The sequence below is a fragment of the Protomyctophum bolini genome, assembly GCF_963924005.1.
Source record: "Protomyctophum bolini genome assembly, chromosome: 9".
In the NCBI taxonomy this organism is placed as follows: Eukaryota; Metazoa; Chordata; class Actinopteri; order Myctophiformes; family Myctophidae; genus Protomyctophum; species Protomyctophum bolini.
Genome location: NC_137870.1, coordinates 18,535,335 through 18,551,777, shown reverse-complemented (window position 1 = coordinate 18,551,777; position 16,443 = coordinate 18,535,335). Strand labels below are relative to the sequence as shown.

Genomic DNA, 16,443 nt, shown 5'->3' with positions numbered 1-16,443 from the left:
GGGTAGCGAGTGACAAAACAGATTGACGGAATGCAGCGATTCAGGCTGGAACCCAGGCTAGTATAAAACTACTGACCATTAAAACCTGCTTACAGTGTCTAGAGAACTACACCCTATTAAAGCCTGTTTAAACAGCCTCTAACAGATGTTCCCAACCTTGTGCCGTGTTAAGTAGTCAGATCAGTGGGCCACGTGCATTCTGAAAGCATGTTTATTCAATCAATCGTGTTCCGGCTTGGAATCAATGGAACCAATGCTGTATACTTTAAAAAATAATGATTGTTGGAATCACTATGAAAACTCATTTTTAAGGAAGATAATACTGTCATTTTTATTTACATATTCTCTGCTTTCTGTTTAGTTTTTGTGAAAACAAGCTGCTGCCAGTAAATAAAGACCGGAACATTGCAGTGACACAGTTCTTCCACTGATGAAAGTAGAGACTCTCTGCTTTCTTTTGAGATAATTGGTGTTTATATTATTATAATATTATCATAGAACAAAATATTATGTTGGTCTTGAAAGATAAGTCCAGACTCTCGCTGGCAAGGAATGCAAAATGTAGAAACGCTGGTAGTTTTATGAGTTAAGGGTCTCAGTTAACGGGTCAGACACCCTATATATAATAGTTAATGCATGGTCTCAGTTCACGGGTCAGACACCCTATATGTCTGTAAATATACTTTTACTGGTCCTAGTATTGATCATTTCTTCTATGATATTGTCTTTATATGTCTTGATGAATTGAATACACAGGACCACAATGGAAACAAGCTCTCAGGGCTTTTTGTGTTATGCTTTCAGCAGTATTGTACAACTGTACCTCTGTACTTTTGCAAACTGATCAATCAAAATCTATTCACAGCCTCCAGTAAGATACCGTTACGCTGCGTTCAAACCTGGAGATATATTTGTTTCCAGTCGCTCCAATCGCTTCACTTTGGTCAGCCAAAACAAAAGTCCCTTTGCGAAGTAATTTAACTTTGGGAGAGTAACCAAATGTACCTGCTCGTTCACCCAAGACGGCTCGGTTCAATATATATTTAACATAATTTATGCTACTATATCATATATGAGCAGCAACATTTGTTTCTATATCTTTGCAAAGAGTTTGTATATGGTTTTCTCGGCAGAGTCCAGGCAGTCAGTTCAGTTTGAACTGGATGAATAAAACCAAACAACGTCAGGACGCTTTGGGTGAAATCGGGGCGATGCGGACGTCGCTTCAATTGGATTTTTCCAGCTGGGGGGGCGAAGATACCAGGCGGGCGGCGGCCATTCACTTCGTTCGTGTTGCCCTGTTTGTACAACTTCTCGTCTTTGTATATGTAAGCACAGCGCTCTAACTATCCAGGGCTGAACGCAGCTATGAAACCGGGCGGCATACACCCAGCCATGCTCTGGTACTCACTTTCTGCGTCAGCCAGACACAGTGTGGGGGTGTAGAGGCTGCGGGGCTTCCTGGGCCCTGAGGAGAGGCAGATGGCTCTGCTCCTGCGGGTGCCGGGCCGAGACTGGGGCTGGGGCAGTGGCACGTTGGGGTCCGGAGCCTGGTGGAACACCTGGGATGTGCATGGGGGTCCGAGGAGAAGAACTGCTTATTAACAACGCTAAGGAACTGCTTCAATGTTGCAAAATACAGATGGTGATAGGCTTAGCCAGAGTGAGTGCAGTCAAGGTCCCCCAAGTTGATTATGCACATGGCCATGGCCATCTGAAAATGCCAGGCCCCCAGGTGCCAGGGACACCCAGAAGAGAAGATTTATTTTAAAACTACAGGGGGTCTGAATGTGTTGTGTGATTGGAATGTTAATTGTATTTTTTTGTTGTGAAAATGTCTGAAAATAAAGGAAACAAAAATTCTATGAGGGGGAACGTTCACAGAAAAACACATCTACAAAAACATCTACAAGCTCACAAAATACTGTATGAAGTGGGGGTCCCTGCTCCATCTCTCAACTAAGGAATACATGGCCTCTAAAACACTGCTTTAGAAATCAATAAATATATCGGTCTCAATAAAGAGATAAACAACTCAATTATAGTGTTGGTTCCAACGATTGGGAGCTGAAGAAAATAAATAAATACATAAACTACATAAACTACGAAAATGTTTCGTCTACGAACATTTTTCGTCAACGAACATTTTTCGTCAACGAACATTTTTCGTCGACGAAAACAACACTGGTACATGTCTTGTCTTAGTGACGGGCCTATCAGATGTCTTGTCTTATTGACGGGCCTATCAGATGTCTTGTCTTATTGACAGGCCTATCAGAACACTGGTACACTGGTTTCGTCGACGAAAAATGTTCGTTGACGAAAAATGTTCGTCGACTACCTTTTTTCACCGACGAAAACTAAATGAAAACTAAGCTATGATGACTGAAACTATGACTAAATATGATATACAAATATTTTGTAAACAAAAATAAACTAGACTAAAATGTTCGTTGACGAAAAATGTTCGTTGACGAAAAATGTTCGTCGACGAAAAATGTTCGTCGACTACCTTTTTTCACCGACGAAAATTAAATGAAAACTAAGCTATGATGACTGAAACTATGACTAAATATGATATACAAATATTTTGTCAACAAAAATAAACTAGACGAACATTTTTCGTCGACAAACATTATTCGTCGACGAAAATTGTTGGTCTCTCTCTCTCTCTCTCTCTCTCGCCTTGTCAAAGTTCTCGATAAGTATTTCCACTACGATGTTCTGGAACTTGATGTTCATCATGGCTGCCACCGTCTCCTCCTGGGAGCGCATGAGCGTGGGCCCAAACACTACGCCCAGGTTGGACACCGTCATCAGGTTGGACTGGCTCTGAGTCGAAACTCTGCGCGATGAGTGGAGAAAAACAAAACAAAATCTCTAAAAACTTTGTTCCAGGGACACTCAGAAGAAAATTTAAAAATGTTTGCTTTAGAACATAATATATATTCAAAGATTTGCTAAAAAAATAAACTGAGCAATGACTTGTCATGACACTTCAGAGTGAGCATATCACTGAACTTTGAAGTGGACTTTTATAGAGCAGCTAGCAGGTTATCGTCCAAGTAGAGGGATGGTCTTTAACAATGTTACGAGGAGAGCTTGAAGAAGACCTACGTAACGAGGTGTTTTATCAGCATCTCCAGCATCTCCCTGTTCCTCTCCGGGAGCTTGTGGAGCAAAGCATGGACGGCACACACCCTGTAGTTCTGGTCATCTGATTCTGAAACAGAGAGGATCATGATGCCATACAACTGTACATACAATAAACACTATTATTGATGAATGAATAGGTAAGTGGGCGGGCGGGCGGGCGGGCATGCAGGCAGACATACTGTATAAGTGCTCCTTCTGACCTACAGGGCCTCATTTTTATAGATTTCTTATCTGAATATGACGTTTTTCAGAAAGCTTACAGGAGCACTTTACCGTAGTAAAGTGTTCTTATGTTCCGATAGTGTGATGTCACTATATTGTTTATTTCACTGGTCCGTTTGACCGGGTTCAGCCTCCAGGAAGAAACCGTAAATACAAAGTTAATACACCATTGCACATAAAAACGACTCTGGGGTGTCTAATGAAGTACTTTCACCTAATAAACAGTACACTATTGTGAAAGATAATATTCTGTTTTCAGTGGTGCTACAATTCCCATGGTGCATTTGCGAGGGCAATTAAGCAGCCTGGCACACCCATGTGGTCTATAGCCGCCATTACATCCTTAGAAAGAAAAACAAAGAAATAAGTGTTGTACCCGGCCCTTTTTTTCTTCTTTCTAATTATTTGATCGCCCAAAACGTTGTGTTTATTGTCATGATTTGTCACAACAAGAGTTGGCTTTGTCCGAGGCTTATAAGGTCTTTAAATAAATACTTTTTGAAACATTCTATGGGAATTCTCTTCCGGGCCTGTCGTCGTCATGAAAGGGGGCGGGACTGCGATGCTCTAGTCTATTGTCTCACTGTTTAGCTGTAAGTACAGCGGACTAGGTCTCTGGACCAGAGGTTAAAACCAGGACGTGAGGGCAGTGGTGGAAAAAGTACTCAAATGTTGTATTTGAGTAAAAGTATCAATACAATGCAGAAATACTCAAGTCCGGAATTAAACATAACTTGAGTAAAAGTACAAAAGTATTGGGATCAAAATGTTTAAAGTACCAAAAGTAGAAAGTACTTTTCATGCAGAATGTCCCAGTTCAAATGTTTTCAAATGTATCAGAATATTGTTTTTAAATAGCCGATATCATAAATGTGACATTGTAGTATGAAAATGTAAGGCTTATCACATTAGATAATTGACACAGGGGTGAAAAATGGGTTCCAAAATCGTTGAAAACCCCATTATGCCCAAAACTGTTACTTTTCAGGATTCAAATAGGCCTACAGAAGTAGCAGAGTAGCAGTGTGACGTTGTAGTATGATCAAGTAGGGCGTCCATTCACGAAAAAACACAAACATCTGAAACATGGAGATAATACGTTTCTGCCCGACAGATAGTCAGTCGACTGATGGTAAATGGCACATTTATATAGCGCCTTTATTGAAGGCGCTTTACATAGATTGTGCATTACATTCACACATTCATACACTGATGGTGGAGGAAACCATGCAAGGCACCAACCTGCACATCGGGAGCAATTAGGGGTTCATAGTCTTACTCAAGAACACTTCAACACTAACTCTGGGGGAGCCCACAGGGTTCAAACTAACTCTGGGGGAGCTCACAGGGTTCAAACTAACTCTGGGGGAGCCCACAGGGATCCAACTGGGAACCTCGCAGTTCCCATCCGGCTGCTCTACCGGCCACTGTACCCCTGAGCAGTGGTGTAAAGTCACAAAGTACATTTACTTAGTATTGTACTTACCTGTAACTGTAGTTTTGAGTTATATGTACTTTACTTTAGTAAAGTCACAAGTTACTTTGTAGATTTGTATTATTAATACTAAACATACATTAACCACTACCACTTCAGCCCTATATACAATTTGTCCATTTGAAAATAGCCGATCTACAAGCTCACAATGCGTCACTTTACATATATTTACAATCTTTACAAAGATTGTGCATTACATTCACCCAATCTATGTTGCGATGCGACACATTGTGAGCTTGTAGATCTGCTATTTTTTTCAAAACATTTTATACATTTGAAAACATGAAATGGGACATTCTGCATAATCAGTACTTTTTGATGCTGATACTTTTGTAAATTTACTCAAGTCAATTTTGAATTCGGGACATTTACCTTTAACGGAGTAGTTCTATATAGCAACATTAATACTTTTACTTAAGCGAGTACTTGTTCCACTACTGCCCCTGAACGCCTGCCGCCCTCCAGCGCCCTGAGAAGAGGCTGCCATATATATAGGCCTTTCATAACTTACTAACAGCCATGATGAAATCCTTGTGCAGCTTGAACGTCGTTAGAGGCTCTGAGAGACACCTGGTGCACACAGAGAAAAGAAGACGACCAACAAAGAAGCAAAACCTCAATTACATCTCCAGAGTTTTGACACGGCTGTTTTTTCTTCTGTTCTTCTGTTCAACTCTTTGTGAGTTGCCGGCAGTGCTGAATGCATGACTAACAGTGGGCTTCAATGAGGCATTATACTGAAGGTAATGATGTGCCTAACAGCCTCTCTCTCACACACACACACACACACACACACACACACACACACACACACACACACACACACACACACACACACACACACACACACACACACACACACACACACACACACACACACACACACACACACACACACACACACACACACACACACACACACACACACACACACACACACACACACACACACACACACACACACACACACACACACAATGGGGGCGAGCTGACCTCAGGTAATTCTTCAGGCCGCTGGTGATGGTCTTGTTGTCCCACGTCTCCGGATCCAGGTCGATGTCCACGGCCGCTTTGGTTGCTGTTGGAAACGAACGAGTGCACAGGGATCCACATCTTACAATTACACACAATTTTGGCATTTAGCAGATGCCCTTATCGAGAGCGACTTACAACAAGCTAGGTAATCACATGCATATAATGTAGGGTGAGGGATATGTGATGCATGCCAACAATAGCCCAACGTCTCCCGAGAAGAGGGAAGGAAGAGACACTCACTGGGACAGTTTCAACGGCAACTACAAGGACAGTGACACAGCAGGGAAGGCTCAAACAAACAAACTTGACTCGAAATACACACAATTATGGCCAAGCGTGGACAAGGACGGACGCATACACACTGCACAGACGAACAGTCTGGTGAGACGTAGGAGGACCCCTAGGCAGGGAGAAAGGACACACCATTAAGGCAGAGAGAGCCTCCTGTTGGCTCTGGCATAAGATAAGAGTACAATAGCTGGAAGCCTGGATGAGAGGGGCAGTGATTTGGCCAATCACAGCTGACTGGAGTGTTGTGTGGTTACTGGTTAAGGGTTGAAAAACTATAAGAGATGACCTCTCTTCCAGGCAAAGGGTTTATCCATTAGAAATGTATTATTATCACATCTTTGATGTATTTACAAACTGTAGAGACAGTGTTGTGCCTCAAACTAGGGTCCTCACTCCTAGGTAAACCAACCTAGCATCTGTCTAAAAAAAAAGCATCTGTCTAAAAAAAACACACGTGTCCATCGTTAGAAATCAGATTCCACACACATTTAAGAATGCGAATGAAGTCTGGTGATTAAAAATCAGTTTCCATGTGCTTTGTTGAGTTTTCCTTTTATTTTTGCCATTCAGACTTAATGTTTGTGCAATGTGTTTATGACTGTGCCACATGCGCACACGTACTACACTGTCCCGCCACAAGGAGGAGCTCTATCCTCACATAGTACAGCTCCACTCTCTCTAAAACACAAGGTTAGGCTGTTGAATGAATTAGTTAATCAGCCCCTGACCATTCCAAAAATAAATTTCAAGTACTATACATTTTAAAACAAACAAACAAATCTAAGAAATTCCATAAAAACAATACATATTAATAATTAATACGTAGTGAAAGTAGACAATCTACAAGCTCGCAATGCGGTATGAAGAGACGCGTTGAGGTTATACTTACAAAATACGGTGGCCATCAGCTTCTGCACCTTGGAGTTGACGCCTCCAATTCTGTACAGTCCCTTTGTGTTTAAACCTAAAAGTCAAAGATGTAAAGGACACTTTAATCTAGCTATTTTCAACCCCCAAAACCACTGTTCCCATGACATTCTCTGTACTGTATTTCTGAAATCATACTCTCCACACATTCCAAAATTGTGTTTTGTATTTCGGTGACTTCTTAATTAATATAGATGTACTATGCTTATTTGTATCAAGACCGAAAGGCATGACGCTCCTATGCAGATCGTAAAAAATATATCACATTGTGGATCAGTCTGCAAGTATGAATGCTTACGGATTGGTTGAAGGCTGATACATTTACACTATACTACTGTATATCCTATCATTTTCTAAGCTCCAAAGCTTAAATATTTATCTTTACACCAAAGGGGACATGATGTTTCAAGGCTCACAGCTCTGCATCAGCCGTGAGGCTCGAAACGTCATGTCCACTTTGGTGTAAAGAATAAATATTTAAGCTTTGGAGCTCAGTCCAGTGTGCAGACCTTATTTTCTTTTCTATTATTTACCTCGGCCCAGAACCTGGCGTTTTAGTTAGTTTCTTTCAGTGTTTCATACTTGCCACACAAACATATACAAAATTATCAAAAATAGCAGATCTACAAGTATTAGATCTGCTATGTTTTGCTACTTTGGAATTGTCATGAAACATAACAGTTTTGGACATATGGGGTTTCCACCCAACAGCAACAATATCATTGGGTGGAGCATTCTAATTACAAAACAGCAACGTTTTGATGCTTTTTGTGACACTGTAGTATGATCCAGTAGGACGTTGTGCAACAAAAAAAAAAAAAAGAAAAGAAAAAAAAACACAACACAAGTTAGAATATGAAGATAAGAGGTTTCTGCCCAACAGCAATGATATACTACTACATACTGTAGCTTGCGTGCCTCACCTCTCATCTCCACTAGGTCAATGCATTTCCTCACAAAATTAAAGCCTGCTTCATTAAGGAACGCTGCAAACAGGAGATGAGGAGAAAAGGGGGGGTAGAAATGTCAAGTACTGTATGCCACACGCAACGCCACAGGAAATGGAATAATATGCATCTCCCTCTGACTAATCCTACTCAACAATTTGATACTGCAAGCAGCATTACGTCATCTGAGTGGGCACATCTTCAAACACCGCGGTGGGTAGCTACTGTACATGTACAGCTAAATCTACTCGACAAGGATACAGGAAGAGTGAGCACTAAGGAAGAGTGGGCAAGAGTGTAAAAATGTAAATATATTTTTAAGGGTAAAAGCTCTATTCTAATATGACTAAAATATTTGTAAAATGGTCAGAAGGAATGTAAAGTGTACATGATTAGAACATGCTTGAACAGTCGACGTTTAAGGCCTGATATTCCTACAACTGCTACAAATTGCTACAGCACCCTTATAGCCATTATTATTTAGGCTAAATGCCTAAATTGTAAATTATGGCAATAAAGATGAAGTTGACGGATAAATTGATGTCAGATAATGATGTACCGTGCACGTTCTAATCAGTAATCATGTATACCTTACATTACATGAAGGTAAGCGATTTTCTTTGGTTAAAATAAGTGTTAGCTCTATATTCTGATTAAAACTACATCAGTCTACCACGTCTCTACAGCTCTTTATTAAACAAACAGAAAATGCATTTTCTTCTACTCCACTACATCTCAGAGTGAAATGCTGTACTTTTTACTTTACTACAATTAGGCCTATATGAAAACTTTAGTTAATAGTTATATTTGTAAATGGCCATTTTCAAAAGATTTTCATACATTTTGAAACTTGGAAATGGTACATTCTGCTTAATGACTTTGATGCCAATACGTTTGTACTTTTACTCAAGTCAATGTTGATGTAATGTTGAAATAAAATGAGGCCATGGAATGTGAAAAAACTTACTCTCTTCCTTCTTGCTCAGTATGGCTGGGAGGTTGTAAATCTGAAAAGAATAAGAATAAGGTTCACTGCCTATACATGATCGAGCTTTGTGGGAATACTGAAATCAGAGGAATGAGGCCCACTGTTCTTTTCAACAATAATACAGTAGGCTACATGATAATCATTTCGTCCCCACGACTTGGGGTGTTTTTGCCGCTGTATATTTTGCACGTATGTGATATTTGTCCTCTGCACTTCAATGGGATTGCTAGTTAAGATAGTCAAAGGGGACAGTGCTCTCAATACCCTCATACCTGTCTAACCATATACATAGAAAGTCAGACGCCTCCTTTCCAGCATTATTTTATACTTTGGCTATTCAAAAATATCAGATATAGAAGCTTTGTGAAAATCCCTGAATATATTATTATTTTAAAGTGAAAACTTTTACTCCAATCTTAGCTTTTGCTTGTCTGCGGTCAAATACATACTGTTGGGGGTCCTTGACATGAAATAGTTTGAGCAGCACTGATATAGCAACATATATCTTTTAGGACTGAGAATACATTTGTAGTATCGGCCTAAATGTCTTGCTCTCTTCTCAGAAAGATGTACCCTGGACCTATCTTGAAGACGCCCACAAGGGGGCGTCAGTGTCATGTGATTCATTTCCTGGCAACTTTTGTCCTCCTCAAAACACCATTCTAAGGCCCTCATTTATCAATTGAGTGTAAAATCTGCCACAGATTCGAGTGCAGGTTTCGTAGAATACCCACGTCGCCACGGCATTTATAAAGTGATCGCAAACAGCTGATCCTTCCTTGATTTCGTTCTGACGTTAATAAATGTGACGGCTGAAATCTATCTGGCACACCCTATGAAATCAAGCCTCGCCCTCGTTTTTACGACATGAACACATGCAATATGTCCTGGAAACCCTGGATGCAGGGGGGAAAAAAAGGTTCTCCCGTGCCTTGCTGCCCGCCTCACCCCCCTCTCTCATAGACACACACACAGACGCACGCACACGCAACTTGCAAGCCCTGCCCAACTAACTGGTGTGTTGTTAAATAAATAAAGAACGAACACCTGCATGAATTAAATAAAGTTGTAGGACTACACTGTCTGTTCCCCTCTCACCTCGCTTGCCTTGCTGTCATACACGCACGCACGCACCTACATGAAACATCGACATCGCATCGCCATGAATGGAATACGTTTGTAGGCTGGCCTATATTAATTTTATGTGCGCAGTGCACGGCGAAGGCGTGAGACTGCTGTGATAAGTCCTGTGGGTGAGTGTCAATGATGCCTGCATGAGAGATAGGCTATCATGTCGTCAAGGCAGTCATAATCAACGTTGTAGTGATTTGATCATTGATGAACGAATCATAAACCTATGGATGAAGGCTTGCCGGTTGCATGTGTGCTGGCATGTGTTGGCGACGCACGCCGCGGTCCCGTCCTTCCGACCCCCTAAAATGATCTTGCTTTTATCTGAACTGTCAAAGCACTTATTTAAATGTTGAATGATTAAGCCCCTTACGCCTATAGCCTGCTACAATTGCAAATAGGCAAGCTGTATATGCTTGTCATTGTCACTTGGAAATAAAGGCGTGCAGTCCATTTATGCCTTTTTTTTATAATATCACTCACAGACAGTACAGTGATATAGGCATCTGATGTCATGCCGCATGCGCTCCCAAATCATCTCACAAGTGTGCTCGCATAACAAGGCCAGTAAAGCACTAGATTAAGCACAAACTAATACATTGTAAACAATGTTATATTGTTTTTAATTTCGCGAATTTAATTACTTGTAAAGTTGGAAATCTCTCTTTTACTTTTTTTTACATGTATATACATAGTTTTATATTAACATTTTAGGAGTGAAAACATATGCTTAGATGCCTGTGACAGCATGTCAGCAGTTGTGTACGACAGAAAAACAGCCGAGGACAAAGCATACGACAGCTCCCGACCAGATGTGACTTTTTGTCCTACTCAAGTTAAATTTCAAGCTTTGGCGGAAATGGTAAATGCCGAAAATTTCGGTAATTTTGGCGTGCACCCATATTTTGGCGTACGCACGGTTGATAAATGAGGGCCTAAAGCTCTTCCAACAAAGATCTGGCTGAAGATTAAGGAGAAGAGAGAGAGACAGAGAGACAGAGACAGAGACAGAGACAGACAGCTTCTTACCGGCTCTTTTCCATCCATGGCCTCCAGCCACAGTCTCCTGTTGGACTCTGACAGTGCCTGCAACGTGACGATGCCGTGCCTGGAAGGAGTTCAGAGAAAAGAGAGCAGGTCTGAGGCAGGGACCACAGCCTCAGGATGATACCGTCTACAGCAGTGCTTTCCAAAGTGGGGTCTGGGGACCCCCAGGGGTCCTTGGAGGGGTTCCAGGGGGTCTGGGGACCCCTAGGGGTCCTTGGAGGGGTTCCAGGGTGTCACCAGCAAAAGTAGCTAATATAGCGTCATAATCATTTAATCCATATATAGGCTACTAGTATATTAATGGCACAAAATATTTTCAGATGGGAGTCCGCGGCCAAATATATACCGTAATCATTTGGGCGTCCTTGACTTGAAAAGGTTTGAGAATCACTGGTCTACAGTTAATTTTTATCCCACAATTCTGAAACCCATTCTTTCACCCACCGGTGCCAATTGCCTAAACTGTAATCCTGGGTGCTACTCTCCCTCTGCCAACCTGGGAAGAGCCCCGAACTGAGCTCATGCTTCTTTCAATGCATGAGGAATGAGCAGACCGCTTCTAATCACCTGGCAGGGGGGAGTTTCCCCGGTAGGGTGTAGCGTGTGGAAGGAACACATTATTCCAACCACTTCCTTTCCCCTCCATCAGGTGCCCCAGCTGACCAGGGAGAGGCAGTATAGAGCTACAAGCTAGATCAGCTATTATCACAATTAAAACCAGGAAAGCATCTATGTCATTGGCTATTCAAACATTTCAACATCAAGTGTGAGAACTACCGGTAGTGATTTAGAAGTCATATTTTGTAGGTAGAATCAGCCTCAGGTCTTAATGGGTTAAGTGGTTAATTCACAATTAACAGTTGGGAAGACATCAATGATCAAATTAAATTTGAATTTTTCGGTTCTCAGCTGATAAAACAAGTCTTAAACTCTGACCCAGACCACACCACTCCGCACTAAACTACTACACCACACCACGACGGCCCATATGGATGGCGATGGAACTAAAATAGACGGTGTCAAAACGCTCCTGCTTCAAACTGTGCTCTCCTGTTGCCTCTGTGATTACACCCCCCCCTTCCAATTAAAACCCAGAAAATGAGGCATGCTGCCATGCTTGATTCCAGAGTGCTTCCTTCATTATGCGTCACGCCAACAACACACCCACAGAACCACATCACCTCTCTAATCTACAGCATCACCAGTGTTGCATCCCGTCGCTAAGATAATACCATGCACGGATGGACTGTCTGTTGTCCCTGATAATGGCTTTGGAGTGTTATCTGAGGGCTGATTATAAATCAGTGTTGCTGTTACTGTATATTGTCACTGTCGGGTGGAAACTATACATGTCCAAAGCCCGTCCCTTTGTTACAGTACTATATACAAAATAAAATAAAATAGAATAGTGAAGATATAGTGACACACTAGTATGACTGAATAGTATTTCTGCTCGACATCAAATGATAGTGATGACTTCAAAAGTGTTTTCTGTTGAAATGCTAGCATAGCAGTAGTATTGATTAGCAGTAGGGTGATCGGTGAACCAATATTATCCAGTGCATGAGAAATGCGCTACCCGCCCCTTTAGACCAGAAAGCACGCTGGCTGGGCCAGGCTAGGCAATTGTAAACAAACACACAATGTATATTTACAACTAAACATTGCTATCAAGAATGTTGAGAAATAGAAAATGCAGTAACTGAAAACATATTCTATTGTATCAACACCCAATTTATTTCACCCCTGTTCACCTGCTTTAGTGGGACAATTAACACCCAATTGTCGAGAATTTGCAAGCCTGTAGATCAGCTTTCTAGCTGAGCAAAACCAATAGTGATATTGATTGAAATTGAAGTCATATCAACCTCTTGTTTTGAAGTCAAGTCACATCACCCAGCGGTATACTACTCTAGATTCAGCTCTGAAGTGCTTGCTGTTCAAATGTTGACACAACATGAGCAGCAGCAGTATAGTTACTGTAGCAGAGAGCGAGGCGCGTGGAACGCTATTCGTGTTGCTTTTTAAAGAGCAGGGAGGACAGTGGTGTCGGTGTTTGGTTTTCTGGCCCCGTTCCAGGGTCTACAGGAGGAGGAGGGCCGGCCGGCCACCGCTTAAAAAAGAAAAAAATAATGAGGATGAATGGATGAGCTAAGAAGCTGACTGGAAGCCTTGGTCCCACATTGTCCTTGCGGTTTAGAACAAGCACCTTGGGGCATCAGCGGGAAGATAAATGACTTTCACACTGCAAGGTAAAAAAAAAACTGGAGTCAATGTCCGTGCTCAGCAGAAGAGTTCAACTGGGGTGTGGGTTGTGGCAGTGGTGTGGGAGGGTGGGGTCTAGGGGTGAGAGGCCCTACCACCCTCGCAGGTTCAGAAATCAAGAGAAAAAGAAGGCACTGCAAAGTGCGAATCCGCTACTGTGCCTCCTAAGCATCCCAGCAGGCAGGCAGGCAGGCAGGCCTGGGCTGCCGTAATGTGCAGGTGCCTCGGCCTCATAAATTATACATCGTGATCAATTCAGCCCATTTCCTCTTTCCCGGGTGTTGGTGGTGGAGTCTTGATTTGCAAGGCTTTCAATTTGCACATCAATCTTTGGCAGAACGGACTCGGCAATCAATTATTAATGTCCCCCCCCCCCCCCCCACCAATATGCCTCCAGGCAGGCTCGCCCAAAATCAGTCAAATGCCTCAGTCAGTGGTAAATTGATCTTATTATTCAATTGTCCCCCCCACCAAAAAAAATCAATGATTTCATTTGAGAGACTGTGGAAGTGGGAATGTTATTAGAAGAGTACTGTGTGGACATGTTGGCCTGCATTGACTGAGGCATACGTGTCATTTCAGGGAAATCTTATTTGTAATTTACTTTTTTTTAAAGAATACACATTAAAATGTGTGAAAATGCACGCCTGTGATGACATTGGGTCATCATAGGCGACACCAGATTGAATGCATGGCTGTAGACAAGAAAACTTTGCAGATGGACGGACATGGATTGAGATTTGATCTAAAATCTGATTAATCAGTAAAACGTTCAGGTGGAGACAAATGATGCATAAAATAACTGAATTTGAGATAAAATCCCGGTATACCTTGTTGAGCGGCTCTGTACTAGTGGCCTTTTTCTCTAGATTAAATAGCTTGTCGATCGGCTATTTTCTGCTAAATGTTTTCCGCAGAATACGGATGATGTGGTTTAAGGGATTAAATGTGAATGGTTCATTACAGTACCGTTCCCTGGGATCCCCCAAAATGACGGCTCTGGAATGAGGGTTGTCTGATTTGGTGAGGGTGTTAAAAAAGAACAACTACTAGTGGATGTAGAATGATTAGGAAGGAAAGCACACATGCGGTGGCGGGACATGCAGGCGCTTGGAACGTTCACATACCGGACTTTACAGAAAAACTGAAGTGGTCTGAAAAGTGTTCCACGACAGATGTCGTTTCTAAGCAATGGGAGAGACCAAAATTAGGGATGCACCGATATATCTGCCAGATACCGTTATCGACAATATCGACCTAAATAAATAAAATACAAATATCGGTATCAAACCAATAAATATCCCCCAAACATTTTTAATAATATTTGTTTGCATGTGCAGCTTTCAAAGGGGCAACAAGTTGGAAAAAGAAAAACTACATTGTTTGAAGTATGTGCATCAATAGGTCTAATGCTGCGTTCACACTGGCAGATACACAGATAGACAAAGCTAAGCTACACAGTCAGTCACATTGAAAATTAAAAGGTAGCCTGAAATCTCTGTAGCTGCCAGTATGAGCATAATACAATAAGTAAGGTAATAAGAATTAGAAATTAGAATTCTACAATGTGCACCCAGAATCACAGTAACTGTGTTGTTTCCTACAGGACACTTTGTGATGCATTATGTATCTGCAAATAATCAGATATAGGCCAAAACTTCAATATCGTGCATCCCTAACAAAAATGGTTTTCACAAAGAAAACAAAAAAACAGAAACCTGCCTGTTTGGAGGAATGGCACAGACAACAACAACAACAATAATAAAAAGGGGGGGGGGGGGTATATTGGGTAGAGCGAGTAAACATGTGCGGAAAACACAAAGAGCTGAAAACACAAAAGGAACGCATATTCAGGTGAACGATGAAAGCTTATTGTTCCTATTCAACAAGTTTACTTTTGGGGGCTGTTAAATCTGAAAAAATAAAAACGGCTCTGCTGTGTTCAAACGCAGTCTATTCTCAAACTAATTAGAGATAATTACCCTATGAACACGTGCTTCCAAAAGGAGAACAAAAGAAAGGCAGGAGAGTGTCTTATATAAAAACTGCGTTCAAAGACTTCAAATAGCCAATAAGCATAACGTCTCTGTTGGGTGGAAACCTCATGTCCAAAACTGTTACTTTTCAGGATTAAAAAAAAAGATCGACAAGCAAAACAGACACGTTAAAGTTCAAATATGGAGATGAGGTTTCTACATGATGATAGTGACATTCTTTGATTGTGTGTACTATATGTCACTGTTGCTTTTCAGTTTTCACTGCAACAAAATAAAATAAGATTCAGTCATTATATCTACTATTATCTAGTTGCAGAGAAACCTGCATCACAGATTTGCTGACAAGCTTTTTGTGTAGAGTGTGTTTCAACTCACACATAATGGCACTTTTTATTTTCCTTTGATAGGTAATTTTTTCAACTTGGCATTTGTTTAGATTTATCTTGTGATCATATTCAATGTTCAGATTTTTTCTTTTTGTATTGCTATTTTTATTTGCTAATTTGTATATATTTTGTCTTGTATTGACCTGCTTTTTAGTTTTCCGGCATTTCGCTGCTTGTTATTATGTGAAGCACTTTGGGTTGCATTTTATGTATGAAAGGTGGTATATAAATAAAGTTTATTATTATTATTATAGAACTAGCGTAAGGCCTGCCTACTTTTTTCTAAAAGGGCCAGCATCTATTTCTTTTATTTTTAACACACATTACCAATAGAATTGAGTAAAAAAATGGCTAGGGCGGAATTCTCCTTTAACTTAAGAGCTGTATGTGTGGCCAATGCTGTTTGGCCACTCAAAATAGCTAAACAGCATTGGCCACGCCTCCAGGTCTTAAGTTAAGTCATAAGACCTGGACACGCAAAATAAGGAACTGAAACTGTTTGTCATCCTAGAGTGCTCTATGCTAGCATTTCCCCCTCTGCCAGATACAGTATCTC

General features: G+C 41.2%; 1 protein-coding gene across 3 annotated transcripts in view; it reads right to left on the bottom strand.

The window, feature by feature from the left end:
• Positions 1–16,443, bottom strand: part of arhgap42b (Rho GTPase activating protein 42b) — a 117,816-nt gene that overhangs the window by 15,688 nt on the left and 85,685 nt on the right. For all 3 annotated transcript variants that reach the window (XM_080772342.1, XM_080772343.1, XM_080772344.1), the window contains 9 exons: positions 11,222–11,300; positions 9,041–9,080; positions 8,050–8,112; positions 7,089–7,163; positions 5,867–5,951; positions 5,385–5,443; positions 3,118–3,223; positions 2,686–2,845; positions 1,412–1,562 (listed from right to left, as the gene is read on the bottom strand). In XM_080772342.1, coding sequence (XP_080628468.1) covers positions 1,412–1,562; positions 2,686–2,845; positions 3,118–3,223; positions 5,385–5,443; positions 5,867–5,951; positions 7,089–7,163; positions 8,050–8,112; positions 9,041–9,080; positions 11,222–11,300 — 818 coding nt within the window. The remainder of the gene's footprint in view (positions 1–1,411; positions 1,563–2,685; positions 2,846–3,117; positions 3,224–5,384; positions 5,444–5,866; positions 5,952–7,088; positions 7,164–8,049; positions 8,113–9,040; positions 9,081–11,221; positions 11,301–16,443) is intronic.